The 14425-nt window shown below is 41.5% G+C and overlaps 1 protein-coding gene across 2 annotated transcripts; it reads right to left on the reverse strand.

Moving 5' to 3' along the window:
- Positions 1–648: 648 nt before the first annotated feature.
- LOC124341134 (meteorin-like protein) lies at positions 649–5354 on the reverse strand. 2 transcript variants are annotated; one of them, XM_046794082.1, is made up of 5 exons: positions 4814–5354; positions 2784–2964; positions 1929–2217; positions 1509–1773; positions 649–1448 (listed from the first exon to the last, which is right to left on the reverse strand). In XM_046794082.1, exons 1-5 carry the CDS (start codon positions 5032–5034, stop codon positions 1247–1249), a joined length of 1158 nt encoding a protein of 385 aa, XP_046650038.1. In that variant the 5' UTR covers positions 5035–5354; the 3' UTR covers positions 649–1246. The 2 variants fall into 2 exon arrangements, with proteins under 2 accessions (XP_046650038.1, XP_046650037.1); XM_046794081.1 differs by having other exon boundaries at positions 649–1773.
- Positions 5355–14425: the final 9071 nt, after the last annotated feature.

Raw genomic sequence — 14425 nt, forward strand, 5'->3', positions numbered from 1 at the left:
CATTCAAGTGTATCGGAGTGGAAAAAAGAGAAGCCCCCGCGACGGCAGTATAAAAGTCTATCCATGTATCGAAAAAAGGGAAAGAATAGATCCAGCGGAACAACATCACACCCAACATGCCGCCACAATTCGGCTTCTTCTTCTTCTTCTTCTTCTCTACCGCCGCTTATTCTGCTGTTGCTGCCAATAGCGCAGAAAGAAAAACAAAAGGACAACTTTTGTCGGCATTTTTACAAGTTCTTTTCGGAGCCCATAACAACCACCCGTCGCACACACATACGGAGACAGAAGCGGATTAAAATCAGATCGGCTACCTTATAAGAAACATTTTCCCTTTTGTAGAATTTTAAAAAATATATCGCTTTTTATTTTTGGGTTTAAATGGTACTTTAGGGCGGGATGTATATGCCCACAGTTCAATGTCTAGCCGTCATGGAAAAACCGAAAAAACGAACTGCCCCAAGGAATTATTTCGTCAATTATCAAATCAAAACATCTTTTGGTCATTTTCTGAATTTCTAACTGTTTTTTCTTGGAAACATTTCAAACTGTGTTCCGCTATTTCTTTCAAATTGTTCAATTGAATCGTGTCAACGAATCAGATTTTAAAAAAAATGGAATTTGTATCCGCAGTTGGACGAGACGCACTTAATCATTTCATACAAAATGTTTCTTCATGTATTTCTTTGATGCAATTTAGTAATTCGTATCACAGTTGACTGCAAACAACAAAAACGAACAGATAAGATACAAAACGAGTGGTGGGGAAACACATCAAGACAATGCGGGGGGGGGGGACAAAGTCAGTGACAGAAAACTGTACAAATTTTTATATATCCAGGTTCTTCATTCAAACTGTTGGTATTCACACAAGTGCACATTTTTGACAAGACGATCAAAATTGTTACTCCATCGCTTTCGATTTCTCATCGGCTCCAGAAAAACCAAACAACATTTTGATCCTGTATTCATTTCTGCGTGGTCACACACACACACACACATAATTTTTAAAAAATGGGGTCGCTCTGTTTTACAAATAATGTACACGATAATTTTGTTTGTTTTTTCTGTTTTCATAATTACAAGTTTAAAAAAAAAAATTGACGTAGAATCGAGGGTGTCGCGGCGCAGTCAAAAGATCGGCCGACGACATTTTTTCCCGTTAAGGCACACGATGATAAAAGCAAATTTTAAAACACCAACACAAAATTGGCACAGGAACGGGCCAAACGGATTTGGTGGCATCTTACGCCTCCAGCCGACACTGAGCGGATCCGTCCATCTGGGCCTGATGGATCCATTGTTGCCATTCTTCCAGTCGTGGCGCGCACCAGAGCACAGCGTCGCCCAGCCGCTTCCGTCCCATGAAAAGGAACTCGCCACTGCCGTGCTTCACCTGACACGTCAGCGGGACGTGAAGCGTTCCCGTGTGCTCCTCCGTGTCCAGCAAACTGTTGGTCTCGACTTGGTTGTCCGTCAGATCCTCTTCGACGCCATCCATGCCCTTCCATTTCGACGGAATGGCAATGAGGCGCTTGGGTGTCGATAAACTCCTCCGGCTCCTCATTTTAGCTGGCGCTGGCGACCGAGAACGGGCGCCGTTGATGGGCTCGAAGACGGTCGAAGCTTGGCGGATGACTCGAGTGGCACGCACTTTGAGCAACGTCCGTTCCAATTGGTCGTCATTGTACACGGACGAAATGAAGCCTCGAGCTACAAAGTCGCTGCTGCAAAACATCTCCAACGACTCCTTGACGCCGCAGGGCCGGCATTCTGCGAATAAAGTCAAAAATAAAGTTGATGAGTTGGTCGATAAAAATTCGATCTCAATTGTCAATTGATTCTTTTTGGGCAGAAATGAAATCACGTGACGCTATCGTGACATCCGAAATGAATAGACAAAAGTGGACTGGGGTTCTATCGTGTACCTTGCCAGGGATCGAGTGACTGCTGCTGATCGCCTCCTTCCTCGACCAGTTGGAGATCGTAATCGAACGCGGCCGTTTCCCTTCGCAGTGGATCCGATCCGCCGCCACCGCCGCCGAGTGAATCCGATTCGAGAAAAAGCGCCACCTGACCCTTGTGGCTGTCGAAGCAGTGGCGTTTGCCATCCGGCCGCAACAGCGACGACGATCCGCTGTGCAACAATTTCAGCGTCCGGTGCTGTTCCACGTAAATGTTGGCGCCGCCAAAGTCTGCTGATAATTTCAGGCAACCCTGTCGAAATAAAAGAAAAGAAGAAAAACAAATTAAAAATTGGACACAAAAGGGAAACAAAAAAGCTGTCGTGTGCCCTTTTATGTACAACGACAAATCTTATCTCGTCTGAGACGAGTCTAGATAGAAATCAAGATTGATTGAGAAGCGACGACCATTAGAACCCAAAAAGGGACACACAGGTGTTGTATGAAGCGTAGAGGGAAAATAAGAAATTAGAAGAATGTCTGTAAGTTTGGCATCTCCCGACGAAGAAGAAGAAGAAGAATAAAAAGTTGTTTTATCCCTTTTGATTTCTTTTTTAAAAGAAAAGAAAGAAAAAGAAAACATGTTTGTGGTGGCGACTGGAAACAGTCTGGAATGCCTTCTTCTTCTTCTTCGGATGTTATATTCAAAATTCTCATAATGAGAATGCGAGAAAAAGGAAAGGAGAAACAAAAAAGAAAAAGAAAAGTCTATTGCTTTAGCCTCTGGTAAAAGGCATTTCTTAAAAGTTGTGTGTGTGTGTGTGTATAAAAACGTAAGACGACTAGGGAAATGTTGGTTGTTGTTTTCTTTTTCCGTACCTGGAATTCCTTGCCAGCTGTTCCGTAGCGGAGCACCACCCGCAAGGCACCACGGGGATAGAGCCAAGATACGGAGCCTTGACTGCATCTCAGGTACACTGGCTTCACTCCTCGATGTGATTGAGCCTGTTGTTGTGGCTGGTGTTCACCATCGCTAGACGGGCTCAGACTCTCCAAACCGCTGAAAAATGAGAATAAGAAAATCTTTTAATACAAGGATAACATGTTATAACAACAGCACAATCCATCAATTCCCAAGTTCCGGCATGCGCAATCTTTCCCAATTATGCAATCATTTTCCCACACGTTCCCCCCACCAGTTAAAAAAATCTCAGATCAAGACCGGACGTGACTCAACTGGAATCATCCCCAACCAGTTGGACTTTCTACATGATCCGAAATATTTTTTTGGGAAAAATGGGGGGCACACGCTCGCCCAAGTCCGTCCACACAGATATAAGCCCTCAACCAACATTGACACAAAAGAAGGTAAAGACATCATCTTTGTTTGTTGACCAAAAAGAAAAAAAAGGTAAACCTCCCTTCACCCCCCTCAAAAAATATTTGAGAGGATGGAACACAACTCTCCAACAACACGAACGTGGGCCAAAGAATAGGGAAGAAAATCAAATTCTTTTTTGGGGAGGAAAAAATGACAAACAAGGCAACTCCCTTCGCTAACACACATGTGTGTGTGTGTGCTTCAAATCATCTTCCATGATGATGGTTTCCTTTTCTTCCTGCCCATTTTGCACCCTTCGTCTCTTTTAAGCAAAGATAAAAGATTTGACTCGTCACGTTTTACTTTTTTAAAAAAACGTAAAATGGATTTTTTTGATTAACCGGAAGAAGCTAAAAAGTTATTCCCTCTCTTTTTTTTTAAATATATAACTAATCGGAGCCGGAAGAAAGTCTTGGTGGACATGACGGATCGAATTTTTCAAACCCTCCATTACAGTAACGTCATTTTGGCTTATAAATAAATCCAGAAAGAGAGAAGCCCCTGGAAACAAAATAGAAAAAATCTTTTAAGGGGTCGGGCCCTCTACCCTCTTCAAAACAGGTGAGTTAGTTATTGCTTATGTATAAGCATTTCAATGAAGGAGGAGGGGGGCAGAAGGGGAAAGTTTTTTTTTTCCAGGGGGGGGAGTGAACCGAAACAAAAAACAACCTGGAAATTCCACCTACCCAGTGAAATATGATCGAGTTATTCATCAACCCCCTCCACACACACAAAAAAAGAAAACTTATTTTATTTTAGCCCCCAAAAAATAATGTTACAAGGAAGGGCTGCCACTTTTGGGGGCAATTTAAAACCGGGCGGAGTCTAATCCGCACGGAAAAAAATCCCAACAGACAATGGAAAGAGGGGGGAGTAAGGAAAGAAAAATAAAATAGACGAGGTGTATGTTTCTGGTGAAAATCAGGTGCCATTGTATTTGGGTGTGTGTTTTGATCGCCAAATGGTGGAGAGACCTACATTTCGAATTGAACGTATCCACACCCATGTTCCCATTGTGCGCAATCAGAGATGGGCGATTTCGAAATATACAGGATCAAACAGATAATGATCCATCGATCAAGTTACTTTTTTCTTGGGGAAACGAAATATTGACGGTGTTTTTTTTTCTTCAGGTTAGAAATCGGAGAAAATACAAAAATTTTGTTTTTTGGCTTTTCAAAAAGATGTTTGAGGTCCCCCTCAAAGGAAATTCGATTCCGTCTGAACTCTACGAACTTTTCCGAAAAACCGAACTTCTCAAAAAGGTTCTTTTTCTTTTTAGTTAAGGGGGGAGAGACGATTAACGACCAGAAACGAGACGGACACGTGTTAGCGACATTTACATACGGTCTCCGAAAAAAGACTGGACATTTCTAATTACACAAGACCAAAACGAAAAAAAAGAATGTCAAACTTAATGTCCCATCCAAAAAAGGAAGTTGAAAAACGAGTTCGGATGGGAGAGCTGAATTTCGGTATCGAGGGCAATTGCGAAAAGAATTCGAAAAAGGAGAAAATGAAAACCAACCTGCCGATCCAGTCGCATCCATCGGCCGATGCAGCCTGCGAGGTGTGCAAGAGTGACGGAAGAACCAAGCAGACGACCAGCGGCAACCAGCAGAAGGCGCGTAAATTTCTTCTTGTGCTAATCCACCGCGAGAAACGAGGTGACGACCTTTTCTCACGCTCATCTCTACTCCTCCTCCTCCTCCTCTGTCTGGTGTTGGACATTGTCACGGGATGCGACATTTCCTCCACTAACCCAAAAATCTTTGTCTTTTCGTCTCAAACAGACAAGTGTTTCTTTTTTCAAATGTGTTGCTCACACACACACACACACACTCACACACTCAAAGATTTATCCCAGCGGATCCAAAGTCACTGATGCACACATAGTCGATCTTCGAAAATAATCCAATCGGGGCCTAGAGCAGCTGCAGCAACAAGTGATAATCAAACAAATCAAATGTGGAAATTGTGTGTCCAAAAACAAACGTGAACAGTCGGAGCGTTGTGAACCATCCGAACTGAGAGAGAGTCAACTGCCCAACTGAGAACTGACCACTGAGCCAGCGCACGTCTCTAGTCTCTAGGGCGGCCGATTGAGATGGCGCCAGCATCAGCGAACGCCAGAGGGCTTGAGAGGGGGGGGGGGCGGACCAATCAGAGATAGGGCGCGCGAGGTTTGTATGTTAAAAGCCTGGAGCTCTTTTTCTATACGTATATATTTGGTGCTTCACCAAAAGAAGAAGAAGAAGATAAGAAAGAAGAAACATTTCCATGTAGAGGAGGATGGCGAGATGGTCAAGGGAGAAAAAATAACACGGGCCACTTTTTATTTTAAAAGAAAAAAAAAACCCAAAAAAGAAGAAGAAAACATACAAGGATGTAAAGGAGAAAGAGAGAGAAGACATGATGAATGCAAGTAGCCATAGGGAAAGAAGGAATAATATATTCCTCGACTACTATACAACATCTCTTCCTCCTCCTTTTTTTCTTCTTCTTTATTTTACGATGATCAAAAATGTTATTTTATTTTTCTTTCTACCCTCCAATCTCCATAAGGAGAATTAAAAAAAAAAAAGCCGATGTCATGATGGCGCCTGATGTTGTTGAGGAGGTACAACAACACATCTATAGCTCCGACTTTTTTTTTCTAAGTCGCTGACGGGCGAATTGGAAAGAATTACTTTCTGATTGGAATTTTATTTTTCTGGCTTCTTCTTCTTCTTTGAAAAATTTAAAAAATAAAAGTCTGCTTTTATATATTGTAGATGTGATCAGCTGCTGCTCCCCCCTTTCCATCAAACGCATTTTTAGATATCGAATCACGAATCTTCATCTTTTGATGCGCTACAGGCCATTATAAGAGTCGAAGGGTTTTTTTTTTTAAATACATTTGAATTCCGCTGGCGCGTGTGCACCAGTTGTTCTTACGGAATTCCTTATTATATATTGCTGAGGTATGTAAATCATTTGCCCCCCTCGTTTTCTGTATACGTTTCCCATCGGAAAAGAAAGAAAGAATTCTTGGAATAAGAATTTCATCAGGTGGTTTCTCAGATAAAACAAGTGTAAAAACAGGACATATGATGTAAACTACTACGGTACTACGAATATCTTCCGTGTTTTTGGTTTCTGTGGGAAAACTTTTTTGTTTCAGATTTCACATTAGCCAACGTCAATGAATTCAAACACACGAAATAAACTTACGAGATAAGACAATCAAGCTGGATAGACATTGTTCATCGCGATTTCTGATTATCAATTGCGATATGCACGGCTGAACAGAGAGAGAGAGAGTTACGTCACTATCGTGATGAATAATCCTCGGGCAAATGAATTTTTTTTTTCATTCTGTAATGCATGGAAATGAGCCCAAGGTTACGCGGGAAATAACAACTGTCACAATATTAAAGCCATCAAGAGTTCCCAGCTGTAAGGTTTTATTTTTTGTTGATTAAAGTTGTGAGTTTTTGACTCGCCTATCTGTTACGATAATATCTTGTCATGTCTGTCATGAAAATGCCGAAAGGTTTTTTTTAAGTTTTTAAATGCATTGACGTCCCCAAAAAAAAATTTTGACGAAAAAAAAAATGATTTTATTTTATTTTTTTGTCGTGAATGTATTTGAGTTTGATTTCCAAACAGTCTAATTAGAGTGGTCTTATTAACCGGATAAGTTTACGGTTCTTGATCGGGTCCGCCAACGGATCATCATCGCATTGCCGCCCCTGTATGACGGCATCTTCACTAATATAGGCTGGTTATTATAAACCCTGTACATTCCGGTTGTTATTTCAATCCAATCGGGAAAAATCAGAAAAAAGAAGTCCCTATTAGCCTAGACCGAATTGTGTATTAGCTACCTAGCAGAACCGGATCGATGCGCCAGCAAAGCCAAATCAACTTATTACTACTGGGAACCAAATCATTCGTCATGTCAATCAGTCGCTGCTGCTGCTGTGTCTGTCTACAAGGAATTTTCAGCTAAAACGTCGACCAAGGCAATCAGCATGAAAAATGGGTTCCCAGAGGTTTTTCATTTGATTTTTCCTGGAATCGAATAAACCATACTACGTCGAGACCAAACATTTTTTTGGCGATTTAGAAAATAATAGATGAAGGGCCCTCATTTTTGTAGAAAAACCATCAGACTGATGATGAGGGTATACACAGAATTCGAAATCCTCCAATATGGAATCTTGGATTAAATGTCTGCCCTGCCAGAAATGGCTCTAACAAATCGACGTGGTCATTTAATATGAACGTATACCATAGTACCGGTTGGAGGACATATACGCACACCACCTTGATGGCATAAATGCAGGTGCTGGCTGTGGGCTGCTGCTGCTGCTGCTGATTCCATCATGATGATATCTCCGACCTTGAATTGCTAATGGTTTCTTTATATTCCTGGAGAGAGTATATCCTTATTCTTCTCCTCTACTGGACTGTCTTCCACGTACGCTACAGAGAGATCCCAGGCTGCAGTCCATCAGCACCACGTCCTACCTTTTTGGCTTTTGTCTTGGCCGAGTGGATGAGAGATTCCACAGGTGTGCTAGACTTGGGCTACGTCCAGTCGACGTGCCCCGTAAACCAACACAGTAAAGGGTGGGGTGATGATCCGGGATTTCTTAATGGCCCACCGGATTAAAAGAAGAAAAAGAAGAAGAGAACAAAGCACTGCAAGGACAGCACAATCCTCCTCACCTGCAGCTCAGCTCTTAGTCCTTCCGCAGGTGTGTAAGGACCTTGACTCCTTCTTAATGTCAACATGGCTGTGCGTACATTACGCAATTTGATGGACATTAAGTGTCTTCTTATGTATACAGTTTGAGGGGGGAATAAAATAAAATAAAAAGTTATTCTCCCGTGGCAACGGCCGAGAATGGAGCGATGGGCATCGATCACTTTGGCCGATCCCTTGCCGCGGTTCGCTTGCGGTCAAATACATTAATACATTAGGCAGACTTCGTGTGCATCTCGGTCGCCCCCAAAAGGAAAAAAAAAAAGGTAAAAAGTATATTTATACAAATTTCCCCAAAAAGTATTGGGGCCAACAGATGAAACAACAAACACTGTGCGAAGCAACCAGCCAACCAGCCCCTCGAGCTTTCTTTATTTTTCTCTTTTTTTTTAAAATAATAATAAAAAAGAAAAAAAGGTTGGAAATTTTTGTGAAGGATTCATCTGACTTGCAAATGAGTTTCGGGAATCTCTCTGAAGCTGATGCTTCATCTCCCCTCTCTTGCGTGGTGGACTCTCGTGTAGGAAAAAAAAAACAACTCGTGAATAATATCGAAAGATTTGTCAGTGTTACCATGGCAACGTCTGTCCATATAAGGACCGCCCGCTGTTGGCTTTTACCTCGTTGTGGGGCACGTTCCCTGGCGCTCACGGAGTCAGCCTGGGCAATAGCACGAAAGAGGCGGAGGGAACTCAGGGAAGAAGAACAAAAGGCAATGACTGGAAATTTTAACTTTTTTTTCTTTTTAGAATAAAGAAAAAAGAATGACGGGAGAATGAGAGACAGACGGACAACAACTAAAAAAAAATACGCCTCTCCCAACAGGTGGGCGACCAGGTATATTAAGAATAGAGAGAAAAAAGGTCATCTTTCAGTTTGACCTTTTTATTTATATATTTATAAACTGAGAAGGTACTCGGGGGTGTACACTCTATAACTCCGCGTGTGTGTGTATATTGTTCTTTCTATTTCCAAATGATTGGGGTGGAAATTGAATGATGGCCAAACCACCAACCATTTTGCTTTGCACTTTTGCCCAGCTCTACTTTATTTTATTTTATTCCGGCCCACAGATCTTTGACTGGGATCTTGACAGGTTGAAGGGCGTCGTCTCTTTGGGCCCCACCAACAAAACGTCCGTCAGGATTTTCTTTTCTCTTTCCACCAATTTATCTTTGGCAATCTTTGGCAAATCTATTCGCACTGGCACTTAAAAATATCGTTTCAAACAAAAGGTTCAAAAAATAATAACGAAGAGGTGTTTTTCTTATGTATACATTTTTCGTTTCTCAAAATTTTTAATGGGTGTATCGCACGGGAAATGGAAGACAAAAAAAAAGGGGGGGTTCGGTTTATTAGTATTTCTTCTTTGTTAATTCCCTTTTATCTTTTTTTATCTGAACTTTTCTTTCTCCTTCCCAATTTTTTGGATCTTTCCAATTTCACGGAGAGTTAAAAGAAAATGGAAACAAGGGAGGAACAAAACAAAAAAAGAAGTTGGGCAGCAATCTTTCGGTCACGAAATGAAATGGGCTGCTGCCATATAGAAAAAAAGTTAAGAAAGAAAAAGAAAAAAGGGCTAGCCAGCCAAAAGGGATTTCCAGATTATTATACAACACCATCCATTGAACATAGAGAGAGAGAGAAAAAAGGGTGGCCCTGGTTCTTCTTAAATATCTCTCGCTGCAATCCGAACGAGTTGTGTATCAACAATTTACGAGCCCCGTTTTTCTTCCTCTCTCCAGTTCAAAGGGGTTTGGGCTTTTTTTCTTCCTTTTTTAATAATTTCTTCCACTACGCATCGAATTTATTTCTTCTCGAACGCTCAGGTATGTGTGTAGACTGTCGACAGTCGTGCCATCTACATTTAGTGGTAAATCAGTTGGCAAAAGAGACGAGCCAAAGGAAATAAAAACCAAAAAGAAAAAGAAGAAGAAGATCTGTTATATTGTGAACTTGGGGTTTGACACCTGGGGTCGCCCACCCATCAACAACTTTCGGGGGGGACTTTTGAAGGGCCACGACGGAGCCTCTAACACGAGCCGCACTATATAAGAGAAAGAGAACCGAGAGTTTGGGTTGTTAACAGCCGCGGTCTCTTTTTCTCCATGGGCCCCCCTTCTTTTGATATGGCCGAAAGGGAAATCTTTTCTTTCTGGTTTGTTATATTATTGTGCCTATTGCATTCTTCAGATTTCCCTACCCACTTTTTGATTTGATTCATCTACCCGATTAACTTACCTATTTTTTCTCCGGCTGATTCATATAATAAAACATCCGCCCTTTCTTGCGTCATACGCCGCCGATGTTGACGCTCTTTTCATTTAGCCGTCAGTCTTCCGCTCGACCGATTTTGTGGATGTAATTCTTCTTCTTCTTTCGCCGTTTGATCCTCCCCGTTGCGCAGTCCTTGTCCTCCTGTCATCCGCCGCCTCCTCCTCTTCGTATTATATCCTCGGTAGGCAAACACACAAGGAGATGGACACTCCCCCGCACTTTCTACTCGAGCGATTCAAGACAAAATTCAAATGGAAATCCAAGCACATCAGGAGAGGGATTGTGTAACGTATTTATTACTATGTGCCTATATACTATACCCATAGTTGCGTTGTGAGAACAAACCGGAAGCCAAGATCTTTGTCGCCGTGACACAAACAACAGGGCGACTCAATAGAAGTACTAGCAGAAAATTGTATCGTCGTTGTGTCGGCCATTGTGAAAAGGAAAATAATAAAAAAATTGGCTGATGAGATGCGGAATAATAACGGGCGTTTCCCCAATAGTCTGGATGTCCTTTTTGGGTCGCTATTTCCAGCGGTCGTGTCTCCAACGGCCATTGGCTCCAAAGTTCATTTGAACGTAAGGGGGAGAATGAAGAATATATATTTATAGCTTCAAAAATAAAAGAGAAAAAGAAATTTGGGTCTGGGCGATGAATAAATTCCGCCCCTGTCTCGTCTCTCCCCCTGTTTTTATGTGTAAATATATTCTCAAATATCTCTGCCCTTGTCTGCGTAAAGGACCTTTGTCTTTTCTAAATTTCCTACACGCGCGCCCCTAAAACTTATATAAACACGATAGAGTTCTGCTGCAGCAGCGCACGTCCTCCATATATCCTTATCTCCGCTTATTTCTGATCGAACAAGTTAGAACCTAAGAATATATAAGAAAAAGGCGTTTCGAATGCAAATGTGCATCTAGCTCCGCTGTATATTTTCTTCTTAAAGACAAATCAAATGTCCTAGGTGGAATATATAAGGATCGACGTACTTTCCAGACATGGTATCTCGTCCCATCTATTGCCATCAACATTAAATCCCCCCCCCCCCCCCACTTTAAAGTAAATTAGATTTCCCTATATTTCATTTTAGGATAATTTTTTTATGGCGATTGTAAATTTGTTCCTCTTCTAGTGGAAACAAAAGAGCAGCGTACTATCGTGGTACTACAGTGTACAATTTCTGGCTGTGGAAATTATCATCATCTCGATAAGAAAAAAAAATAAAGAACCCCCCAAAAGAATAATGCCAAAGAATAAGGAGAGCAAAGCATTTCATTTCCATTTTTTTCTGTATCTTTTCTTTCTTCAAATTTCATTTTATTATTTTATTTTTCGGCTTGCTGCTTCCCCCTTTCTTTCTTTCTTTCTTCCTCGGGTACTCGCGAGCTTCTCAGCAGGACACCGATAGAGATAATTACAAGGCCGCGGAGACCACAGGTATATATACAATATGCCGGGTTAGTACGTGCGTAGAGTAGACACACACACAGACACACACACCAACCACAACAGGTATTTTTGTATCTCGACTCTGGCGTATATATCTACTACTCGTATGTGTGTGTGCTGTGTTTGAGCACAAGAGCCGGCGGACGTTTGGTTAGTTAGTAAAACCTCCCCATCACTAGACCAAAAAGAAAAAAAGGTATAGGGTATATAACGTTCATCAACGCAGAGGGGGTGGAGTTTCAAAGTTTTCTTTTCTCTTTGCTGCCTCCCCCGTCTCGCAGAGTCTAAAGAGAAAAGAAAATTGTTATTCGAAGGGGAAAAATTCGACCGAAAAAGAGATCAGCGATATATGCAGCAGCACTTGGCGTGCTGTGTATATTTATTGTAAATATACCTGGGCACAGAAACGGCGATAATATACGTACAGAGTACGGGGGTGAAAACAAAAGAATTTTTACGAGTGTCTTATTGTCGGCGTTTCATCTTTTCTTTTCTTTCTCCCATTATTTTGTATTTTCTTATTCTTCTTCTCCTTCGCGAGTTGATTTCTATTCAAACTGTATTGGGTCCCTCCCGTTAATGAAAGGTATACACGTATACCCCAGCAATCATCACCAACGGGCTCAAAAACCGGAGATGAGTCAGCCGCGTCCCCCCAATCAACTTTTGTCTTTAAATTATTATTATCTGCCGACTGCTGCGCTGCTGATAAATTTAAAAAATATCGATATCAAATTGTCACTATCGACCAATCAATCAAAATGAGGAAAATTTCAAGTTTCTTCGAGTCCGGCATCAGCAGGTGTGCGCCCATGACAGTGCGCGTATATACCCAATGTCTCCCAGGGTAAAGATTATGCCGTGCGTCATCGCCTTTTTGGTTACATAAAATGGTAAATTCCGGTTTGGTTATTTCTTTCCTACTTTCTTTTGTATTATTTTTAATAAACCAAATCTTTTTGTTTATTTAAAAAAAGACTACAGAAATCAAACCGGATTGGAAGAAAATCGTGAAATAATTTATTACGTCCATTATAATTTGCTACATCTGAAATTTTCTTCTATACACATGTGCTGCGGTTACAACATCTACTCGCCCGATATCTCGTGATCTTGTGGTGAATTGTAATAGAAAATGTATTTCGCTGTTACGTGATTTGTTCTGGATGTGGGCATGGACGTATACGGGAAAAAAAGGGCGAGACAATACAGACAGCACACACTCAAATCAGACCGTCATCTTTCTCTGTTCGATTTTTCCCGTTAATTTTTTGTTTTTTGTTTTTCATTCCAACAGTTTCTGACCTTTGTGTTGGGCTATCGCGCAGGATCTTAAGACTTTTGTTTTAGAAAAAATAAACCCAAAACATTTTTTTTTTTCAGTTGAATGTTGAATTATTATTTTATTTTTTTTTTTTGCTTTGAAATCTTTTATGGCTAATACGTAACAAACACTCTTCTGCTGAGTTGCATATTGTAATAAAACAAAAGGTTCCAGGACCGCCGACTGGTAATCCCAAATTGGATCTACTCTTTTTCTTTATTCTTTTTATAATACATTTTCGACTTTGTGTGTTTCATGTGTATATGTGATGTTTTATAACGCAGATTTCTCGTCGAAAGACATAAAAGAAGAAGAAGAAGAAGAACAGTTAAACATCACGTTTCCAGCGACCTTCTGCTGTTGTGGCCTATTTCGTTAATTTTTTGTTTTTCAACTCGTTACGGGCGTTAACCACTGGACGAATTCTCGGTCTAAACACTTTGGGGGAAATTGGATATCATCGACACTGGAAAGGTTTTTTTTTGGCGCATCTCATCATCGAAATCACAAAAGGCCGCGCGGTCTGGGCCGTAAAATGTTTGTTGTTGTGATAATTATATGACCATCAGCCGAGTCTCATCCTTGATTTCAGCACAACTGATTATTATTACCTTGGTAAATAAATAACTTCTAGTCATATACCGATTTCAAACGACGGAAAATATCGAATCGTTTGACGTACGTGTGATGGCGTTTCGTAATACATCGGTGTGTATGTATATCTGATGATGAGCTGGCAATCTCTTCCCGTGTAATATCACCGATCCAATCTCCCTCCTCAGTTGTATATCTACGAATTCTCTCCGCGCTCCGTGTGATTATTATTATTATTACACGCGGAGAGATCTAAAAGTTGTTATAGGTGTATATGTATATATCCCTCACAGCTGCCCTGACATGGCGCCACAAGACACACACACACACATTTTGAATGTACGTATAGATGTGGTAGCCCATTGTTGGTGATGGACGATGATGGAGCATAAAGTGTCACGCGTGCGTTCTCACACCTGTCGAGCCGGGCTGGAGAGAAGGTTACCAATCCTCCTCCTTCTTCTTCTTCTTCTTCCTCTTTCGGTCGTGAACATCAACTGAACGCGGCCGAAAGATGACGTTGGAAATCACCCCGCGGTGGCGCTTGCTGCCCAAACTCTCCGGTTGCTGCCCAGCAGATGCTAGACTGATAAAACCCCACAGCAGCCACAGCACACCTGACGCCAGCGTCTCTCTCTCTTCTTTTTATTATTATTTGCTGGCCGTCCAGCAACAGCAGCAGCAGCAGCAACACGCCAATTAAAAATAACTCACATCCCCTTGGGCGACAGCCGACGCG

Source organism: Daphnia pulicaria, chromosome 5 (genome assembly GCF_021234035.1).
Source record: "Daphnia pulicaria isolate SC F1-1A chromosome 5, SC_F0-13Bv2, whole genome shotgun sequence".
Lineage (NCBI taxonomy): Eukaryota > Metazoa > Arthropoda > Branchiopoda > Diplostraca > Daphniidae > Daphnia > Daphnia pulicaria.